At 54.5% G+C, this 22,238-nt stretch overlaps 2 protein-coding genes across 8 annotated transcripts; one reads left to right on the forward strand and one right to left on the reverse strand.

Moving 5' to 3' along the window:
* Nucleotides 1–380: 380 nt before the first annotated feature.
* On the reverse strand, nt 381–12,791 carry LOC125088391 (adenylate kinase isoenzyme 1-like). 5 transcript variants are annotated; one of them, XM_047709496.1, is made up of 5 exons: nt 12,624–12,791; nt 11,105–11,305; nt 10,382–10,495; nt 1,232–1,426; nt 381–521 (listed from the first exon to the last, which is right to left on the reverse strand). In XM_047709496.1, exons 2-5 carry the CDS (start codon nt 11,270–11,272, stop codon nt 453–455), a joined length of 546 nt encoding a protein of 181 aa, XP_047565452.1. In that variant the 5' UTR covers nt 11,273–11,305; nt 12,624–12,791; the 3' UTR covers nt 381–452. The 5 variants fall into 5 exon arrangements, with proteins under 5 accessions (XP_047565452.1, XP_047565431.1, XP_047565420.1 ...); XM_047709475.1 differs by having other exon boundaries at nt 11,105–11,304; nt 12,523–12,791; XM_047709464.1 differs by having other exon boundaries at nt 1,279–1,426; nt 11,105–12,791.
* Nucleotides 12,723–21,955, forward strand: GTF2F1 (general transcription factor IIF subunit 1). Of its 3 annotated transcripts, none has more exons than XM_047709346.1 (12): nt 12,723–13,306; nt 13,389–13,435; nt 13,988–14,060; nt 17,467–17,660; nt 18,295–18,465; nt 19,753–19,937; nt 20,494–20,647; nt 20,732–20,910; nt 21,029–21,105; nt 21,184–21,322; nt 21,507–21,624; nt 21,712–21,955. In XM_047709346.1, the coding sequence occupies exons 1-12, from the start codon at nt 13,295–13,297 to the stop codon at nt 21,914–21,916; spliced, it is 1,554 nt and encodes a 517-aa protein (XP_047565302.1). In that variant the 5' UTR covers nt 12,723–13,294; the 3' UTR covers nt 21,917–21,955. The 3 variants fall into 3 exon arrangements, with proteins under 3 accessions (XP_047565302.1, XP_047565292.1, XP_047565301.1); XM_047709336.1 differs by having other exon boundaries at nt 12,725–13,306; nt 20,729–20,910; XM_047709345.1 differs by having other exon boundaries at nt 12,726–13,306; nt 20,729–20,910; nt 21,032–21,105.
* Nucleotides 21,956–22,238: the final 283 nt, after the last annotated feature.

The raw sequence follows: 22,238 nt of genomic DNA on the forward strand, positions 1-22,238 counted from the left end.
GAAACCAGGCTTGTTAAAAAATGGTACCAGTTCCAGTGCTTGGTGGGAGGCTGTGGCCTCCGAAGGGTGAGGACAGGAGATGGGAGAGTGAACTGAGAGGCCCTCTGAGCTGTCTGGCCCAGGGCCAATCATCTTGAGGCCTACTATATGGTTGGAATGTTCTTTTTGGGCTCGTCTTTGAACACTAACACGGATCAGTTTTCGCCTTCAGAAGCCTGGGCCCACAGGTTTGAAGGGCAGCACCAGGCAGGAGCCCGCGACAACTCGTAGCCCACCCCTGTGGGTGCCACGGCCCAGGAAGGGGCTGTCGGTCAGGGGTCTTGTGGGAGGGGAGCTCACGTTACAGGCCATCCTGCCGTCGCCAAGTACCATACCTTAGTGGCGCTGCACCCCTTCTGAGCCCTGTGTGGGTTCTGGGATGAGGAAGAAGGCAGAGCCCCCAGCCCCTCCCATCACTGCAGGCTTTCAACGACCGAGCAGCACTTGGCAAAAATGTTCTCTGGAGCTGCTTCTGCCAAGATCTAGAGGAGGGGGAGCAAAGGATCAGTTCTGGGGAAGCAGGTTAGCAGGTCTCTTTATTAGGTACCAGCAAAAAACCGGGAGCTCCGGTTCCTGGGCCGCCCAAGTAAGGGAACAGGTAAACGGGTCAGGAAGGCCGCAGCGCCCTGTGATGTGTTGCTGACAGCCGGCCAGAGGCACTGGCCCTTGGAGCTGGGTGGGAGGGCGGAGGGCGTGGGAAATCGCTGCCCCGGCCGGGGCCCCCCCCTCCCATCCCAACTTCACTGGTCAAAGCTCGTTCCACAGGACGCCCTGCTTTCACACTCCTGCCTTCAGCTGGAAATGGGGACATCAGCAAAGTTTAATGTCTTGATAGATGGGTCACTTGAAGAATTAAGAGAGCCCTGCTTTCCCCCTGGGCGATGTATATAGTTGGACTTGGCTGTGGTTAACTGGTTGTCCTAAGCTTTGTGCGGAGACATTCTAAAATGTAGCTAATGTTGCAGTTTTGGAGACAGTCATTCTGTTCAGACCTTAAACGTCCTAGCTGTGCCCATACGGCCTGTGCCCCGACTGCCCGATGGAAGAAGTGGAATTTCCCAAACTTCGCAGTGTACGCAGTGGGGAAACCGGCCCAGAGAGGTCCAGGCTGTGGCCCATGGCAGGACCCGCTGTCTTGGTCCCCTGCGGAGTTGGCTCGCGGGGAGGTGAGTGGCAAGCAGGGAGGACCTACATTACAGAGCAGGTTCTTCTGCTGATAGAAGGTCAAGACCGGCTCACACAGCGTGTAGTACGTCTCCAGGCGCTGGCGGATGGCCGACTCACAGTCATCCGCCCGGTGCTCTAGGCGGCCCCGGTGCAGCGCTCTCCGGACCATTGTTTCCATGGAGCAGTCGAACACGATGACGACGTCTGGGGCCCGGCCCACCTAGGCACCCACACAGGGGACTGGGTGAGGAAGAGCCTAGGTGCAGTGGCTCCCTGAACCCCTACCCTGAGATCAGGAGTCCAGAATTGTGCAGGCCCCCTGGGTTCATCTGATTCTTTACCTCTGAGTTGCTGTTTACATGTTTTTTGTTTTTAAAGATTTTATTTATTTGACAGAGATCACAAGTAGGCAGAGAGGCAGCAGAGAGAGGGAGAACCAGGTTCCCTGCTGAGCAGAGAGCCTGATGCGGGGCTCGATCCCAGGACCCTGAGATCATGACCTGAGCTGAAGGCAGAGGCTTAACCCACTGAGCCACCCAGGTGCCCCATACATGTTTATTTTTTTGAGATCAGAGGACCTTGGCAGAGCTCAGAAATAAACACTAACAGGGAAGAGTGAAGACACCCTCACCATCCCCAGCCGCCCCGTTTCACCCTCCCTGGAAGCAACTCCTTCCTGGAGTTACCTACTATTTTATTTTATTTTATTTTATTTTATTTTAAGACTGGCTTTATTTATTTGACAGAGAGCACAAATAGGCAGAGCAGCAGGCAGAAGGAGAGGGAGAAGCCGACTCCACTGAGCAGAGAGCCCGATGCGGGGCTCAAGCCCAGAACCCTGGGATCACGACCTGAGCTGAAGGCAGCCACTTAATCGACTGAGCTACCCCGGCGCCCCAATTTAGGCATACACTATAAAGGCAAATGGGCTCCGATATCTTTTTTTCTCCTTTTTTATACAAGTGGTGAAGATGCTGATTTGTCTTCGACTTCACTCAGTATAACTGGAGATGGTTCCATATCGGCACATAAGGAGGGCTCTGTTGTTACGGTATTCTACTGTATGGATGTACCGTAACTTAGTTCTAGGCTGATGGATGTGTGGATTGAAAAATTCCTTCTAAGATGGATTTAAGCAGTCCAGATACTTCCACTGGGTAATATACAAAAGTCCCCAGCTCACAACTACCCATCCCATGGCTCTGCCCTCCCTGACTCTTCTCAGGGAGACCTTTCTAGATCTCCATGGCTGTCCACTGTGAGCTCTACCTCCTACGAGTTCCTCCAGAACTTCCTTCTAAGATAGACTTCAGTGATGCATTAAAAAAAAAAAAAAAATTATAGCCAAGTGGGATTCATTCCAGGAAAGCAAGGATGGTTCAATACAATTTGTTTTATCAACCTCTGTGGGAAAAGGCATATGGTCATCCTCATAAACACAGAAACAGCAATTAACCAAATCCAGCACGCACTCCCGATTTTCAAAGAGGTTAGGAATTGGGGTGCTTGGGTGGCTCACTGGGTTAAAGCCTCTGCCTTCGGCTCAGGTCATGATCCCAGGGTCCTGGGATCTAGCCACGGGTCGGGCTCTCTGCTCAGCAGGGAGCCTGCTTCCTCCTCTCGCTCTGACTGCCTCTCTGCCTGCTTGTGATCTCTGTCAAATAAATAAATAAATCTTAAAAAAATAAAAAAAAAAGAGGTTAGGAATTAATAAATATCTTCACCAGCATCTTAATGGAAATTTGCTTTCCCGTTGAAGTTGGGAACAAGACAAAATGCCCACTCCTGCTCCTATGACTTAGTAGGGTATGAGAAGATCAGCTAAAGCAATGAGATAAAAATCACTTTGAGAAACCTGGATTTGAAAGAAGGGAGGTAGAACCATGTGTGTTTGCAGGTGATGTGATTACATTTCTGGAAAACACAAGAAAATCAATAGATAAACCAGTATGGACTTCAGAGAATTTGATAAAATATTTGCTAAAAATAAAAGGATATCGCATTAACCTACAGAGGTGAGCAGCCTACATGTATACAGAAACCACCAGTTAGAAAAGAAGGCCCCGTTGAGAACAGCAACAAAATGAAAAATATAAAGCTCAAGCAAAACTTTTCCAAAAATATGCCAAGTCTTAAGGACGATCTTTAAGGAAAACTTGGATAAGGTTACCCCTGAATAACTCAAAGGAGACCTGAACAAAAGAAAGATATAAATGTGCCTGGGTAGGAAGACCACATCATAAAGATAAGAGTTCCCAAATCAGCTTGTAATTTCAACATGATAACATATTTTTTAGTTGAATTGGTTGACTCTAACATTTGTATACAAAAACAAGCGGGGATGTCCAGGAGAACCTAGGCAAAGAAAACCAATGGCTGGTAGGGGTGGGAGAGGCAATATTGAACCCTAACAGATATTAGAGCCTAATAAATTTGCCATAACTAAAACAGCAGGGCACAGGGGGACAAATAGACCCCGGAACAGAGTAACAACCAGAAATTGACCCAAGTGAATATGGAAAGTTGTTACATGGTGTGGGTGGTATCCCAAATAAATGGGGGAAAGGACAACCTTTCAACTGGATGATTCTGGGACAACTAGATCCTGATTGGAAAAAGGTTAAATTGAACTCTTAGCTCATTCCAAAAACTAGGATAAGTCCCAAATGGATCAGAGATATCAATGTAAGAAAGGAGGTCATACAAGTACTAAATAAATGATGAGTAGAGTCCCTTATAAGCCTAGGATTTGGGGTGGGGGGGTGATCTTAAAATCTAGAAGAAATAACAAAATATGATAAATTTGATTAAAAACTAAAACTTTTGCATGATAAAAAGACACCATAAAGCAAAGTCAAAAGATAACTGACAAAGCGGTGGGGGAAAGATTTGCAACCCATACCACAAAGGGCTAATAGCCCTAATATGTAAAGAGTTCCTAGAAATCAAGAAGAGACCAACAATCTTTCAGGGAAAAAAAAATAAAGCTAAATATAAAGAGCACACAGAAGAAATAAAAATGGCCCTTAAGCCTTGGGGAAGATGTTCGACCTCACCATAGTAAAAGAAACGCCCATTTCAAACAACCCCAAAACACCATTTCACACCCAAGCAGGGTGACAAACATTCAGAAGTGTGGCAGCGTCCTCTGCTGGTGTGGGTGTGTTGGTGGCAATGCAAAACAAAAGACCGTGGTGGGAGCTAGCAGGACGACCCACACGTTTCTCTTTCATCTGACACACCCACTCCAAAGGACCTATCGTAAAGATATTTAAAAATACAAAATGCTACGCATAGGTCACTTTGTGTGGCATTGCTTGTAGTGACCCAAGACTGCCAACAGCTTATTGTCTACCAATAATATGTTGTTTGACAATTTATGTCTCTGGGGAAACAGCTAGTTAAACAATGGCAGCACCACACCATGGACCAGAAAGGGAACTGGGAAGTCTTTGATGCCAACAGGAGAGCTGTAGGATACACTGTTAATTTTTTTTAAATTTAATTTATTTATTTGACGGAGAGAGAGAGAGAGAGAGAGAGATCACAATTAGGAGAGCAGCAGGCAGGTGGTGGGGCGGGGGGGATCAGGCTCCCCGCTGAGCAGAGAGCCCGATGCGGGTTTCGATCCCAGGACCCTGAGATCATGACTTGAGCCAAAGGCAGAGGCTTAACCTACTGAGCCACCCAGGCGCCCCTGGAGGATCTCTCTCTCATTCACACACACACATACACACACTTCCTTTATATTTGCACAAGGAAACACCAGAAGGACAAACCCAAAACTAATGAAAATGATTGTCTCTGGGGGGTTGGGGACAGACGGGAATGGCTGGAAACACGCTCTCTCCTGCACACCTTTTTTATGTGGCGCTGACTTTGGAATCATTAAGTAATATGCAAATTTAAAAGTTAAATTTAACAAAGCAATCCCTAAATATCCCACACCAAACCGAAACAAACGTACCCAACTGGGTGTTATTGTCATCATAACTATGCAGAGAAAATAATTATTTGGGGCAGCTCGGTGTTTTTAGTGTACGTCCACAGGGAGGAATAGTATAAGGAAAATCAGAGCTGCAGGGAAATCTTAAACTCCCTTTGGTCGTTTTAGTCTTAGTAGTTAATATGGGTATATTCCTTGGAAACTATCCTACAAATGATGGAATAATGCAAATGACCGCGTTTGTAGTTTTAGGGAAAAAGAAGAAGGCACAGTCATGGTGTGAACTAGAAACATCAGTACGAACTTGTTATTTTTTTTTTCTACTTTCACAAGTTTGTGTTTTCCAACTCTGTCCCCTGGAAAGGCCTGGAAACGATGGCAACTCAGTGGCGATGGGCACCCCGGCCCCCAGACTGGTCGCCACTGAAAGAGGGCTCCTTTGAGGCACGGCCAGTTCTAGGATTCAGCTGGAAGTGTGAAAGGTGGGGGTGGGAAGTCGGCCAGAAATTGAGAGGGCAGGGGTGGGGATGAGAGGGGAAGGTGGCTGTGTCAGAGGACACGTGTGTCAGCGAGAAAGGCTGCCCCCGGCCACCGATGTGACAGCTCGCTCGACGGCAGCGACAAAGATCCGTGAGTTCTTAGTGATGAAAGAGAACAAAACAAAGGAAGGCAAAAATGACCAACGTGGTGGTCACCATGGGAAGGAACCAGAACACCAACGCCTTCATCTGAAAAGTGGCCTTCATCCAGGAGGGGATTAAGCTTCTCTCCCACCTGTCTGGTAGAAACTGTGTTTCCGGAGAATCCAACAGCCCTTGATGAGGACAGAGATTTCTTCTTTAGGCAAGAATGCCCTGTGGGAACATTGATTTATTGAACATCCTATCGATTTATAGGAAATCTAGCGGAGAGAGGAACGTGGTCCACGACGCTTCGCAATCAGCGAAATCCAGGCTGTGCGAGATAAAGAGACCCGAAGACGCAGCTTCTTCGGTAAACACGACGGCAAGGAAAACAGAAGCAGCGGGGATGGGAGGAGTGCCGACAGATGACAAGGAACGCGAGACCCTAGTGACCCGCGGCGGTGTCGGCCTTATCTCAGTCCTCATTAGAGCCAGACGTCAGAAGACAAAGATGTTCACGCAAATTTGAATATCATTTGAGGACGGGACAGATACTAATGCGGGATAAGGGGAAGTGTTTTGATTTTATACGAATCTTTTGGAAAATGTATACTGAAATATTTACAGGTTAACACACACACACACACACACACGCACACGCACAATGTATTGAACCTGAATCTGAGCGGGTCGGCAGTTAACGTTGTGTGCGCGCCAGCGAAGGACGGAGACACGAGCTCAGGAGCTCCCCGAGGCAGGAAGCCCCTGGACAAGTCCGAGCGCGCCACAGGCCCTCCGGTGAGTCACAGGCAGGAGGGAAGCGAGCGGGGCTGACCACCTGGCTTGGGTTAGGAGACAACTAGTGAGGCGTGGCCCTCGTTTTCCTTGCAAATCTAACCAGAGGGAAGCCAAAGAGACGTTCTTCAGGAACTGGGGAAACTGAGAGGTGGCCTGGACATTGGATGGTCTCGAGGCAAGAGTGTTAACCATGTCGGGAGTGTCGGCGGGAGGGAGACCCCAGAAACGGACCTGGAAGCTGCTTCAAACACACAGTTGGCAACCGCAACAAGACTTCTTTTGTGTGCGGGTTTTTTTTTTTTTCTAAGATTTTATTTATTTGACAGACAGAGATCACAAGTAGGCAGAGAGGCAGGCAGAGAGAGAGAGAGGAGGAAGCAGGCTTCCCACTGAGCAGAGAACCCGATGTGGGGCTTGATCCCAGGACCCTGGGATCATGACCTGAGCCGAAGGCAGAGGCCTAACCCACTGGGCTACCCAGGTGCCCCAATGTGTGCATTGGTTTTTTTTTTTTTTCCCCCCAGATTTTATTTATTTATTTGAGAGAGAGAGAGCAGGAGGGAAGGGCAAAGGGAGGGGGAGAAGCAGGCTCCCTGCTGAGCCGGGAGCCCAGGACCCTGGGATCATGACCTGAGCCAAAGGCAGACGCTGAACCCACTGAGCCCCCAGGCGCCGGTGACAGGGCGTTTTGGCGCAGATGAAGCCAGTGTGGCCAACCGTGGATGATGGTTTGATTAGGGACAGGGCGATCCCTTAGACGTTCCCGTTGTGTGCGTTTGAAACCTGGCACCAGAGAGATACCAAAAATTGGAAGCCCTCGAGCGCACACACGTGCATAAGCCCCTCCCCTTCCTGGCGTGGACGGTGAACAGGACGCGGGCGCCTTCATTTCTCTTGGGTGCTTCTGAGCACAAGGCCTCGTGGGGTCAGCGTCCACAGGATAAGTCTCTACGTCAAGGTCAGCGCTGTTCCTTAAGACACGGACTTCACCCAATTCCTTTTTTCTACGTTTTGCCAGGCGGGGAGGGGAGCAATGAGAGACACTTAGGTAAATGGAAAAAGAGAGCATCACTTGCTCCGGAGAGAACTAACATCAATTACACAGCGACCCCGATAGCCTGGTGGCCGTGCGGGATGGCCACGGAGTAGGATGTCACCCCCTGCAGGGGTGAAGGGCGCAGGGCAATTTCCCACGAGGCTCTGATTAACAAAAAGTTTTAACAAATACACAATTACTTAAAATTCCTCTGTGAACAGGGGAGTCTTCCTGCAGGTGGCACTTTGGGGAGAAACACGGACCCAGAGAAACAGACCTCCCGTGTCTGGGCGTTTCAGGGCGACTGGCCACGGATGCTCCAACCACATCCAACCTTGATGATACTCCTTGGAGCTGCAGGGGGTCATCAGGTCCCCCTCGCCGCAGCTTGAGCAGAGGGCTTCCCGGTGGGGAGTCCCCGCGTGCTTATTCGACATAGGCCACCCACCCTGGGACCTCGGCCCCCTGGAGCAGTGCTCTCAGACAGGTGCACGGGGTACAGACGCAATCTTGGAAACGGACCAGAAACTGTCTCAGGAATCAGCCTTCCTGGTGTCCCCAGTGTGGGGAGACGCCGGTAGCATTTCTGTCCACATTCACCAATGAGGACCCTGAGGCTTGGGAGGCTGAGTTGAGGTGGAGAAAGTGACCAAGCGGGACCTGAGGGCCAGTCTCACTGGCTCCAAACCCACATCAGCATCAAAGACCACCCTAAAACAGACGCTGCAGCCCAGCGGGGCGGGGGGCACGAAGGGCCGAGCTGGGTGCCTCCGGGGACACCCAGGTCAGACCTAAGGCAGGGGCCTACAGGGTCCTCAAAGGCTGAAGGGGCAGGGCAGCTCTCAGAGATCTAGAAAATTCCCCACAAAGAAAATGCACTCTCCTAACATGGACCCCGATATATTGCATTTTTTTTTTCTCACATCTGGCAGCCACACGGGCACAAGAGGAAAGTACAAGTTCTGTTCCTCTCAGCATAAAAGCACAGCACGAGCACAATCCTACGTGGCAGGTGGCGCTCGGCCTCCATAACAGAGAGACAACCCTCCACCGGAGGGACGGGGAGCCCAACGCGAGGCACAGAGGGGTCCCGCGCTGACGTGATGAAAAACCTAGGCCTCAGAACCAGCCGCTGGGGCCCGAGGAAGGCCTGCGCCCACCACCTGAATTGCACGACCCTGCACAAGTCGCCCGATCCCTCTGTAAAAAAGCCAGGAGGCTAATGGTGCAAGAGACGTTTTTCTGGAATGTTCCAAAAGATCAGAGCTCCTCGGCGTAGTGTCAAGAATAGTGCGGGGCCCAGGACAAAGCTCAGGATGCGTTCCCGCTGCTGTTGCCATGGGGATGCGCAGGGCCCATGCCTGCCAAGCGGGGCGATTTTCAAGGGAAGAGGGAGTTCTGAGGCAGCATCTCCCGAGTCTCGAAGGTTGGCTACTACTTCAGGAAAAAAGTCTTGAAAACCTGTAGAGTCCACACCAAACCCATCACGGGGCCACGTGGGACCCAAGGGTCAGGAGTGTGCAGCTTCTGTCCCCAGGCCTTGTGGCATCTGCTGAGCTGGCCTCGAGGGCCGGGGCCTACCGGAGACCGGGCGCTGGCCCAGGGCTGATGGGGACAGAGAGACTCACAAGCCTGGCCTTTGCCCTCGGAGTGCCCAGACCAGGAGAGGGAGCCCAATATTTGCCCTGCAAGTCGTTTCGAATTGCTCCCAAGCAGGTGTGGACAAAGGGCAGGGCCCCACCTGTCCCAGCCCCGGGCGACTTGTTTGAAAGCATTTCGACCCAATCCAGCAAGTTCCAGAAAAGCCTGGAGGCTGACAACCTGCCACAGTTTCTCTCGTCCCCGCTCAGCCATTTCAGACACTGCTGTTGGCATGTGTGGCTGCTGAGGTGTGTGGAGGTGCCCTATCCTGAAGTCAGACCGCGGGCGTGCAGAGGGAGCCTGGAGAGAGGTAGCCCGCCTCGCCAGTGCCCGCTGGCTCCTGCTGGCACAGCTCAGCTGTCCCATGTCCTTGCTTCAAGGAGGCCAACCCAAACAGCCCCCTGTGGCCCTCCAGGATGTTATTCTGTCTCTCGCTTTTCACTGTGTTTACCGCTGCCAGAAACGTCTCTGTTTTGTTCAGCCGGTCATGCATTGGTCACTGCCCGTCTGTTGGCATCCTAAGAGCAGGGACTGAGTCTGTCTCGTGAACGCCTAAGGACACAGCCCGTTCTCAAGCTACCTGGAGACAGGTGGTTACATACACAGATGAATTATTCAACCACACTTCATCCTCATGGCCCAGACATGAGGCTAAACCCACGTGCCACTCAGCAGGCAGATCATTTATGTGCAGGAAGATATTAACTTTGGGGTGCCTGGGTGGCTCAGAGGGTTAAAGCCTCTGCCTTCGGCTCAGGTCATGATCCCAGGGTCCTGGGATCGAGCCCCTCATCGGGTTCTCTGCTTGGTGGGGAGCCCGCTTCTCCCTCTCCCTCTGCCTGCCTCTCTGCCTACTGTGATCTCTGTCTGTCAAATAAATAAATAAAATCTTTAAAAAAAAAAAAAAAGATATTAATATGACTTTGTCCCGGCCAGCTCACCAGCTATCCACCCAGATTCTAGAAGCTTCCAGCAATCTCCCAGCTGTCCCTTGACCATATAAAACCCCCTTACCCCCTCGCCATCTCCTCCCCCACCACGAGGCCCACCCAGCCTGGACTCCATCCCAGGTGGGTAGGGAGGCGTAGTTTCACACCTCACCACACACTCACACAGCCTGGGGTCACTCACAATGCGCTCGAACTCCTTGGCCTGCCTCAGCTCCCGCGGGAAGCCATTGATGAGGAAGCCCTGGCTCTCTGGGCGAGATAACATGGCATTGCTGATCGTGTCTAGGATGATGCCCTGGGAAGGAAAGAGGTGGCAGATTCAGTGCCCCAGTTTCCCTCACCTACACGGCCACGTTGTCAAGTTCTCTTCCCTGGTCTGGACTTCAGGTACCTGCCCTGCCCGGGACCCAGGATTCCGGGTCCACCTTGGTGCCCTGGGGCCACTCTGATGCACGGAGCCCGTCTACTGGACAAATGACTACCGTGTGCCAACCTTGCGAGGCTTCGTTTACTTATTGCTACCATCTTACAGGTGGGGACAGGGGTGACCTTCATTTTACAGGTGAGGAAACAGGTATAGAAGGGGCCGGTGATACAGATGCCCAAGATCACGAGAGGAATAAGTACTAGCAAACTTTACCCAGTGCTTGTGAAGTGCTAGGCACTTTTCTACGAGCTTGATAGGAATGACGTCAGCCAACTCTGGCTACAGACTCCTGCTGTGGGTCCAGCTGGCCTCCCCTTTCTACAGCTGAGGACATGGAGACCCAGGGCACCAAGGCAGTGGCCAGGCCAGGAGCCATGGCCTTCTGGGCCTATCTGCTTCTACAGGACTTTCAGGGAAACTCCTTCTTATGTGCCCCCTTCTTCTTCCCTCTGCTCCCCGGAGCCTGTGAGCTCTCACCGTGGGCACCAGTAGCCCCTGCAGCATGATGTCATGGATCTTCTGGCCCCACCGGGTACTGCGTTGGGCCTCCTGCCGCAGCAGCTGGCCCAGCCCCATGTGGCAGAAGCCATATTTGGTTGCCATGTTCTTGCACTGTGTCCCTTTGCCACAACCTGGGCCGCCCATCACGAAGATGATCAGGGGGGACTTGAGGATGTCTGGGGAGGGGCCCGGGGAAGAGGTGGGAGAGGGTTTGGTGCCTGCAGGGGCCGGCATGCACCGTTGTGACTGGGTCCACCACCTAGTGTGTGTCCCTGGGTGAGTGACACTGGACTTGGGTCTCCTGACATACCCGCTTTTGCCCCAGGATGGCATCTGAGGGTCCATAGCTATGCCCAATGGTATATCTAGACATGGCATGCCGTTTAGTGCTGCCATTGTGAAGCAGATATGAACCCGAGCAGACCCTGTGGCCCTCTGCACACAGAATCTCCTTGAAGAATCTCAATGACTCTACCAGCCCACTTTCCAGTTAAGGAAACAGGCTCAGAGAGGGGTGGGGGCTCGCCCATCCTCCAGACCATCCCACACCACCCTCCTCTTTCTCCACTCTGGTCCAGCCCCAGTGGCTCCTTCTGTCCCTTGAACTTGTCAAACTCAACCCCCTCTTGCTGCTCCCCCTGCCTGGTAATTCCCTGCTCCACCGCCTTCAGGTCACAGCCCAGCCATCACGCTTTCTCTAAGAGCCTCCCGCCCCATTATTCCATCCCAGAGCCCCACGTCTTCCACAGCAGCAGCCATGAACAGCAATGATTCTGCCTGTTCACTTGTTCTCGTCTGTCTTCCCTGCCAGCCTCTGTACCCCAGGAGGGCAAGGAGGATTTCTGTCTTGCTGGCCCTCATACCTCTACTACGGGGCACAGTTCCTGACGTGCAGGTGTGGGTGATGAGTAAATGAACGTCTGCAGCTACCTGGCATGACCATGGAGTGCAGCCCTTTATAATGCAATGTTGGGTTCTTGCTTCCCTCCCCCTCTGTTTAGTGAATCCCTAGGCAACCCCACAGGGCCCAGCTTAAACCTCCCCTCTTCCTCCAGCCCTCGGAGCCGGTTCCTCTTTCCCTGTGACAGCCCTGTTCTCTCCTGCCCGTAGATGCCGTTTCCTGAGACGGTCTCCTTCACTACACTGTCATCTCCAGGAGGCCGGGGAGCTCGTCGGACACATTCACCGCGTTGTGCCCAGAACCCCGCACAGCGGGTGCCCGAGTGGATTGAAGCACGGCTGATCCTTGAGCATGTGCAGTTGTGTTCCTGTGACGGGTTGGGGGGGGGGGGCGTGTGCACACTGGACTTGGGGTGTGCGGCACCTGCACCTCCCTCATGCCCCTCACAGCCTCCTTCCTTCCCCAGGTGAGCCAGCCACCCCCGCGACGTTACCCTTCTCCTGGGGTCTCAGGGCCCTGGCCCTCTGGGGCAGCTTGGAAGTCCACAGACCCATCCCACCAGCGGCTCGTGGGCAGTCGCTCCCCATGCCCAGCCAGCCCTGACTCCTGCTAGCTCGGCTCAACGTCACAAGGGCCCGATCATTTGGCCTGGTGATGAAGTCTCCCCGGGGCAGAAGGAGGAAATGAACCCAGAGAGGCTCAGGTGGAGCGGCAGCCGCGAGCTGCGGCAGAGGCCTCGGTCGCTATGGTGACGCGCCCTCCTCGGACTCACTTCCGGAGTGGAGTGGCGCATGCGCTAGGTGCCCGGGAGCTCGCGAGGAAGGCCAGGGTCTCCCTCCCCTCCCAGGATGCCCCGCGGTTCCGGGTGTGACGTCAAGGGAGGCGTGGCCACAGGGCTGATTAATTTAACCGCGCTATATAGAAGAGGGAGACCCCACGCGAGCCGCAGAGAAGGTGTGTTGTAGTTCGGGCTCGGCCTGAGGTCTTCTCTCTGGAAGGAGGCAGGGAAACCTGAGGCGGAGGAGGCTGCCATCGGACGCGGCCCGAGTTTCGTTTCCAGGTTAGGCGCAGGCGCAGACGCGGCTGGAGAGGTGTCCGAGACTGCCGGCCGACTGAGCGCTGCTGCTGGGGAGCTGCTCCCGGGATCGGCGGCCCCTCGGGCTTGGGGTCCTCCGTCGCGGCCAGAGACCCGACACCCGACACAGCGAGGGCGGCTTGCCCGGGATTGAGGAGCGCGGACGGACCCGAACCACAGATCGTCACCCATGGCGGCCCTCGTGAGTATGCGGCGGAGTACGGGGGTCCCGGCGGCGGCCTCTGCAGACCCCTTACTCACCGTCCTTCCTGCTCTCCCCGCAGGGCCCCAGCACCCAGAACGTCACCGAGTATGTCGTTCGAGTTCCCAAGTAAGTCCCTGAGCCCTTCCTGCTTCCCCAGAGAAGGGATCAATACCTTCCTGAGCTTGGAGGCCTGCCTGGCACCTGCTATGATTCCCCCTCCTAACTGGCAGGGACGTGGGGACAGGGCTGGGCTTGAGCCGAGGCCCTCGGGGGGCATCCTGTGTTTTGAACAGAAAGAATGAATGAATGAGTACAGTAATAGACAGTAGGATGAAGCCTCCCGGCCTGGCATTCCCTCGGGCAGGAATGCCATTTCCCCAGCTGTGACTCTTCTTGGTCCTCTAAAACCCAGTTCCAGGATTTTCCTCCGTGAAGCATTCCCTGCCTGCCCTCCCCCATCCCCAGGGCAGAGTTCCCCATTACTCCCACATCTTGGGCGCCCCCAGATCTCTGTGTCTCCTTCTGCTCTTCTTCAGCACCCGGTGGGGAGAGTTTGGATCTGTTACCTGATAGACGGGGAGCCCCTGAAGGCTTTTGTGGGTCCACAGATTTGCTGAGCCAGGGAGGGTTTGTTAAATGAACGATGGACTGAGCAGTGCCTTTTCTTGTCCATTCCAGAAACACAACTAAAAAATACAACATCATGGCCTTCAACGCAGCTGATAAAGTCAACTTCGCTACCTGGAACCAGGTAAGTCCCTGTCGTGAGCGAGAGCCTGATCTTGCCCTTGGTGGTTGCAGTAGACATTTAGTTCCAGTAGTAACTAAGGCTTGGTTTCCTCCACGTTCCCGAGTGGAGATAAAATGAGGTACTAAGGCCCAGGCTGAGCTGCTGGGTATCCCTGGGAGGAAGATGTGGCAGGCCCCACCGGAGGCCTTGTGAAAGGAGAACATTGAGAAGCTATGTCCACTGACAGGCATGTTTGGCCCTGAGTTACCTGGGCAACGGAAGGGGCTGCATCCCACAGATGGTTTCTGGAAGCTAACACTCTCCAGTGGTGCTACTGTAGCAGAATACCACACACCGTACGGCTTATAAACACACGTTTATTTCTCACAGTTCTGAAGGCTGGGAAGTCCAAGATCAAGGCGCCAGCAGACTTTCGGCCTGGTGAGGGCCTGCCCCCTGGTTTATGGATGGCTGTCTTTTCACTGTGTGCTCATGTGGCAGAAGGGGTGTGGGAGCTTTCTGGGGCCTCTCATGAGGGCACTCATCTCATTCAGGAGGGGGGCTCCTCCCTCATGACTTAGCCCCACCCACCCAAGGCCCCGCCTCCCAGTGCCATCACACTGGGGGTTTGGTTTCAACCTATGCATTTTGCAGTGGAATGCAGACATTCAGTCTCTAGCAGAAGCCATTAAAGGGGTTTATTTATTTATTTATTTATTTTCATTAACCTTTTTTTTTTTTTTTAAAGATTTATTTATTTATTTATTTATTTGACAGAGATCACAGGCAGGCAGAGAGAGAGGGGGGTAAGCAGAGAGCCCCATGTGGGGCTCAATCCCAGGACCCTGGGATCATGACCTGAGCTGAAGGCAGAGGCTTTAACCCACTGAGCCACCCAGGCGCCCCTTCATGAAAGGGTTTTAAATAGAGCAGGTATAAGGTGATCCGGGCGCTGTCGGGAGACAGGCTGTGGGATCAAGGGCAGACAGTGTGCGCAGGGTGGAGGCATTGGCTGGGGTCCCGGGGAGTGACCATTGGGCCTGGAGCAAACAGGGGTATGAGAAGTGGGTGGATTCTAGGGTGTTTCGAAGTAGCGCCCACAGGATTTGTTAACGACTGGATGTTGAGGGATGACGGGGCCATATGGATGGAGTATTTGGGAACTGTGGGCCCAACATCGTGTATTAGACATCCAGTCAAGGGAGGGCAGTAAGCAGTTGAGCATATGAGCTGGGAGGCTGGAAGGGAGCATCTGGGCATTTGGGGTGGCATTTAAAGCCACGGAGCCTGGACTGGCCCAGCAGAGGAGTTGGCCCCGAGTCTAAGGGGGGCAGCTTCTGGCCTTCTCACAGTTGGGCGGCTCCTACTGCCCAATCTTGTTTTCCAACACAGGTCTCTCTTTTGACTGTTTTTAAAGGTCACTTCCTCTAGTTGAGCAGATGAGACCATCAGACCTTGGGCAGGTGGATACTTGCTTGGGGAACCCCCTCCCCTTGCAGGGTGCCTGCCTCCCAGCATCTCCACCTGCACACCATTCATATACAGACTAACGCGCCCCCCCGACCTCTGGTCCCACCTGAATTATCCAGAGAGGATGCAGTGTTTCCAAATCCCTGATCACTCAGTGGGTGGACCTCCTTTACCACTGATCATCCACGAGAGAAATAACTCACCCATCAGGGGTACCCAGCCCCCAAACAACATTCACCCCTAAGAGGAATAACTTGGTAAATACTTTGGGAACATACCACCTTCCATCCTTCATTAAGTAGGAGGGCCCCTCTCCCCCCAACCCCTGAGAACCCAGAGGAGTCTACCCCTCAATCACGTGTCCCTTTGGAGGGGCCGTGCCCCTCGTTACCCATCACCTTGAGGTGCAGCACCTGAGTACTGATGACCTCTTGAGACATGTGACCTCCCAGCCACTGGGACCTTGCACATACCCTGTTCCCTGATCGTCATGGGAACCCTCAGAATCTTAGAAGGGGATTACATTCCCTTGGGAAGAACAAATCCCCTGGGTTGTCACTAATCACCCAAGGGAGGAGGCAGGTACAAGTGTCTAAGCGCTCTCAACCACGAGGAACGTCCCTTCCCCTAATATCCACTCCCCACCCAGGGCAACTCCTGGGCAGAAACCTACCCCTGCCAAATGCATTCTTTGTAGCAGCTGTCCCTGGAGACCACCCCCTGGGCGAGAGGTGAACCATCTGGCAGGGGCCCTGTCCTCTGGGGTGACCACTTTCAGGGAATCAGGCCTCTTTACCCCCCTTTAGCAATGAAGCGCACCCAGGGCTGGCTCCCTGAAAAGGTGCGGGAAGGACACTGGTTCCTCCCATCCATGGGGGGGCCACAGCCTGGGTAGCTTGACCTGGGATCGAATGCTAGCTTGGTAGCCCTTTTCCCTCACATTTCCAAGGTTTTGTTCCATCGAACTCCAGCTCGTGGTGTGGGCTGCTGAGAATGCCCGCCATTCTCATTCTTGTCCTTTATATCGGGTCAGCAGGCTTTTTCTGGAAGGCCCAGCTGATGATTATGCTGGCGTTGTTGGCCAGTATAATGATAGGTAAATGGCTGGGCATGGCCACATGCTGATAAAACTTTGCTTTCCTTCCTCTTTTTGGCTGTTTGGTCCTCCCGTGTCTGGAGGTGGTGTCTGGAGGTAGCCAAGTTAACCCTGCCCCCTGCTGATGTGCACAGACTCCTGCGGCTGCAGACAGTGGTGCCGTAAAGGGCTCGTGTGGGGCCTCTCACCCCCACTGTCTGGGGAAGCAGTGTGCACGTCTCAGAATTTCTTACCAGCTGCTGAATTGCCTGGAGATCCAAATTTGGAAAACAGCCTTTAATGACGTCTCCATGCAGAGAGAGAAGTGGGCCAGTTCCAAGCAGGTTGTTTTCTTTGTTTTCTCACCAAAATGATCCATTTATTTAATTATTTTTAAACTGTTGATTTAGAAATAGTTCCAAACTGGGACGCCTGGGTGGCTCAGTTGGTTGGACGACTGCCTTCGGCTCAGGTCCCGCCTGCATCGGGCTCCCAGCTGCACGGGGAGTCTGCTTCTCCCTCTGATCTTCTCCTCACTCATGCTCTCTCTCACTGTCTCTCTCTCAAATAAATAAATAAAATCTTAAAAAAAAAAAAAAAAAGAAATAGTTCCAAACTTTTAAAAGCTGCAAAATAAACCTAGTATGAGGCTTAACCACATGCCTTCTCCCAGACACACAGTGTCTGGACACACAGACATACAGGCCAGTATTCTACCCCTTTTTCTGTTTTGCTCAGCTGGAGGTTAGCTCTGAATGCCGGCAGCTCAGCCTGGGAGAAGGGGGGTCAAGGGTGTTCTGGGGAGGGGGCGCAGAGCTCAAGCAAAGGCGGGCGCCCCGCTGAAAGTGTCTGTTTCCTGGCCGCCCTGCCCTGTTGTCCCAGGCCCGACTGGAGCGAGACCTGAGCAACAAGAAGATTTACCAAGAGGAAGAGATGCCTGAGTCCGGCGCGGGCAGCGAGTTCAACCGCAAGCTTCGCGAGGAGGCGAGGAGGAAGAAGTACGGCATCGTCCTCAAGGAGTTCCGGCCCGAGGACCAGCCCTGGCTGCTCCGCGTCAATGGCAAATCGGGCAGAAAGTAAGTGGTGGCGGCAGTGGGTGCCTGCCGCGTCCCCTGCGTCCCCTGAGTGTGCTAACTCCGTTGGGCTCTCATGGGGTTATTTCTGAAGGTGAACCGAACTGGTGCTCGTGCAGGGGCCCTCGCGACTGGGCTGTGGGAAGCCTGAGAACCGGGCTGGTTGCACACAGCAGGGGCCGCTCGGAGGGGTGGGGGTGGGGGTTGCGACGATTGGGACGCCAGGTGGGTGGCACTCCCAGAGGAACAGCGCACAAAAGCACAGAATGGCCCACAGACCAGGCCTGTAAATGGAGGCTCACACAGTTGAAGGGCCAGCCCAGGGTCTCCTGGCATTGAATTTTTTTTTTAAGATTTTATTTATTTATTTGACAGAGCAAGGGTGGGGAGGGGCAGAGGGAGAGGTAGAGAGACAAGCAGACTCCCTACTGAGTGCAGAGCCAGATGTAGGGCTTGATCCCAGGATTCCGAGATCATGACCTGAGCCGAAGTCAGACACTTAACCAGCGGAGTCATCCAGGCGCCTCTGGATTTTGCTTTGAGAACCCAGATGGTTCTGGAGATGGGTTAGGCCAGGGGGCATAGGCAGGCAGGGGCCTGGTCCTGAGAGCCACGCTGTGACCATGACTCTCTGCAGGTTCAAGGGCATAAAGAAGGGAGGTGTGACAGAGAACACGTCCTACTACATCTTCACCCAGTGCCCCGACGGGGCCTTCGAGGCCTTCCCGGTGCACAACTGGTATAACTTCACACCGCTGGCCCGGCATCGCACGCTCACTGCCGAAGAGGCCGAGGAGGAGTGGGAGAGGTGAGTGAGCCCAGTAGGCCTGGAGGGAGACAGGACCCAGACGGGAACTCCCAGCTCCCCAGAAGGGAGCTGAAACCATTGGAAATGGGGTGTGTCATGACAGCTTTCTCTCTAGCTGGGAGCTGCGTACTCAGTGGTCACCAAGCCAGACTCCACCAGGCCCTTGGCAGGGAGCTCCCAGTGCAGTGAGGGAGGCAGACCCGGAAGCATCAAGGACACACACGGCCCTGAGAGGGCTGGGGAAGGGGTAGCTGAGCTGAGCCCTGGAGCAGGAATTGGCAGAGCAGGGGAGGGTCTCCCTGGCCCGCTTGGCTTCCACCAGGCAGGAGGGCTCCGGCTGGACCAATGACACGCAAGATATATATAATGTAAAATTGACCATTTAACCATTCCTAAGTATCCTGTTCAGTAGCATTAAGTACATTCATACTGTTGTACAGCCATCACTGCTGTTCCCTCTCCAGAACTTTCTCATTTTCCCATCCTGAGATTCTGCCCCCATTAACCAGAACCTCTTTGTCCCCCTCCCCTAGCCCTTGGCTGCCACCATTCCACTTTCCGTTTCTGAGTTCGACCTTTCTAGGGACCTCACTGATCAAGCAGTATTTGTCCTTTTGTGACTAGCGTATTTCACTGAGCACAATGTCTTTAAGGTTCAGGCATATTGTAATATATGTCAGTGTTTCCTTCTTTTTTTTTAATTAAAATACTTTTAATAATAAAAAAATATAAAATTTATCATCTTAACCATTTGTAAGTGTGCCCCTCGGTAGTATTAAGTCTGCTCACGTTCTTGTGAGACAGAACCTCACCCCTTTTCCCACTACTGAGGAACCTCATGCTATTTGATACAATCCTAAGGCTCTCCGTAGCCAATATTTTTTAAAACTTTTTATCACCATGCTAAATGGAAACACCGGTGTCGCATCTCATAAAAACAAAGGCACCCATCAACTACCATAAAACCACACGGACGTGAATACGTTGTAGCCAAGTTCTGCCTGAGAAAGGCCCTGAGCTGAAGAGAGATGCTGGGATGCCAACACCGCGCTGAGACCTTCTGCCTGAGGGACGCGGGGCAGAGAGGGAACGGAAGAAAGGCCAGCTCTCCCCCAGGGGATTTCAGGATCACATTATCTGGGGTCACACCATCCTCAGATCACCTAACTCCTTCCTGTCTGTGGTTTCCCCTTTGGGGGAGCGGCTGGTGGCGATTGCAGGGGGAAGGCCCAGTTTGTGGAGCCAGGCCCCTTGTAACCCCCACTGCACCCCTCCCCCTGCCCCCAGGAGAAACAAAGTCCTGAACCACTTCAGCATCATGCAGCAGCGGCGGCTCAAGGATCAGGACCAGGACGAGGAAGACGAGGAGAAGGAGAAGCGCAGCCGCAAGAAAGCCAGTGAGCTGCGCATCCACGACCTGGAGGACGACCTGGAGATGTCGTCTGACGACAGCGAGGCCAGTGGCGAGGAAGGTGAGGCCGCTGGCACCCCCCGGGGGGCTGGGTCGTACTTTGTCAAGGTGTTTGGGTGATAACTCAGTTAATGCCGCTGTAGGAAAGTTTGGTCACTCACAGCCCGCTGGGAATGAGCACACGACAGAGCAGGGTACGCAGGCCACTGGGGAAGCCTTAGAGTTGGTAGGAGGCAGAAAGGAGTGACGACAGCAAGGTCTCAGTGGTGGCCTTCATCGGGGTTTCCACGGGATGGGCAATGCAGGGGTCGGAGGTGAACAGCTTCAGATCTGCCACTTCAAGTAATTCTGGCAGGCCCTGGGCTACAAGGGAGGCTTCTGGTTGTCGGTACCTGGTTTCGGGTCCTGGCGGCCGGAGGGAAGGAGATGATGGGTGTGAGTGTGAGAGTCCGAGAAAGGGAGTTAGGGGTGGAGACTTGGACTGGTCGGGTTTGCACAGGAGAGATGAGTCCTTGGGGGTGTCTCTGCCTGGTTAGCAAGGCCCCCGAGATGTCCAGACGTCCTTGGATATGCCGAACGGGATGAGGGCCAGCCTGAGCCCCGCTCTGCTTTCCCAGGTAGCCGAGCCTCCAAGGCCAAGAAGAAGGCACCCCCCGCCAAGGGGGGCAAGAAGAAGAAGAAGAAGAAGGGGTCCGACGATGAGGCGTTTGAAGACAGCGACGACGGGGACTTCGAGGGCCAGGAGGTAGACTACATGTCCGATGGCTCGAGGTGAGGCGGGCAGCAGGCGGGAGGCCTGGGCTGGGCCTGGTGCACTCGTTCCCTCACCCTGTGCCTGCCTTCTGTCTTCAGCAGCTCCCAGGATGAGCTGGAGGGCAAGCCCAAGGTCACCCAGCAGGAGGAGGGCCCCAAGGGCGTCGACGAGCAGAGCGAGAGCAGCGAGGAGAGTGAGGAGGAGAAGCCGCCAGAGGAGGACAAGGAGGAGGAGGAGGAGAAGAAGGCACCCACGCCTCAGGAGAAGAAGCGCAGGAAAGGTCGGTCCTCTCCCTGCTTCCCCGGGGCAGCCGGCCCCCCAACTCCCAGAGCCCCCCATCCGAGGTGGAGCTGGGGCGGGAGGGCTCCTCAACACCAACGCCCTGCCTCTGGCCCCAGCAGACAGCAGCGATGAGTCAGACAGCTCGGAGGAGAGCGACATCGACAGCGAGGCTTCATCGGCCCTCTTCATGGCGGTAAGGCCCAGCCTGGGGCCGGAGAGGGCCGGCGGCCGCCCCGTGCCTGGACTCATGTCCCCAACCCCGTCTCTGCAGAAGAAGAAGACACCCCCCAAGAGGGAGCGAAGGCCGTCGGGAGGCAGCTCGCGGGGCGATAGCCGGCCGGGCACACCCAGCACAGAGAGTGGCAGCACGTCGTCAACCTTGCGGGCCGCGGCCACCAAGCTGGAGCAGGGTGAGCGGCCAGTGCCCCTCGCCGCCGTCCCCGCTGCGGTCCTTTGTTCTGCCTCCAGGGCAGAGCCCAGAGTCGGGCCACAGGCCTGTCCACACCCCCTCCCCACCCCCTGCACAGGGGACCCTGGTCCCCCCATGCCCTTCCCCCGGGGGCACAGGACTCAGCGCTGCCCCCGCTCCCCCAGGCAAGCGGACGAACGACACGCCGGTGGCCAAGCGTTTGCGGCTGGAGCCGGGACCCCAGAGCCTGTCAGGGAAGTCGACCCCTCAGCCCCAGTCCGGGAAGTCAACCCCCAGCAGCGGGTGAGTTGGCGCGAGGGCAGCCGGGGCCGGGCCGGGCGTGGGGGAGCCTCCTGCTGACAGCCACCCTCCCCGTGCCCCGCTCCGCAGGGACGTGCAGGTGACCGAGGACGCCGTGCGCCGCTACCTGACGCGCAAGCCCATGACCACCAAGGACCTGCTGAAGAAGTTCCAGACGAAGAAGACGGGGCTGAGCAGCGAGCAGACGGTGAATGTGCTCGCCCAGATCCTCAAGCGCCTCAACCCCGAGCGCAAGATGATCAGCGACAAGATGCACTTCTCCCTCAAGGAGTGACGGCCCGGCGCCGCCCAATAAACGAGCTCGGCTCCAGAACTTCCTGGGTGCTCGCCTCGTCCCTCCCCTGCGCCCCGGATCCCAGAGCCCCGCCTCTTCAGTTCCGGGTCACCTGGGGGTTTCCTGGGCGCCGCCTCACCCGGCACGGGCCCCTCCTTCTGGAGCCTTCCGCCGCACCTCCGAGCCCGCTCTCAGTCCTCAGCCTTTCGCATGTGGGGGTGGAGGGGGATATCTCTCCGGCTCCAGCTTCTCTGGGCCTGTTTTTGCTTATAGCTTAACCCCTTTCACCCACGAAGTGCTTCTCCAGCTCTCGAATGATCTT

Source organism: Lutra lutra, chromosome 1, assembly GCF_902655055.1.
Source record: "Lutra lutra chromosome 1, mLutLut1.2, whole genome shotgun sequence".
Classification (NCBI taxonomy): Eukaryota; Metazoa; Chordata; class Mammalia; order Carnivora; family Mustelidae; genus Lutra; species Lutra lutra.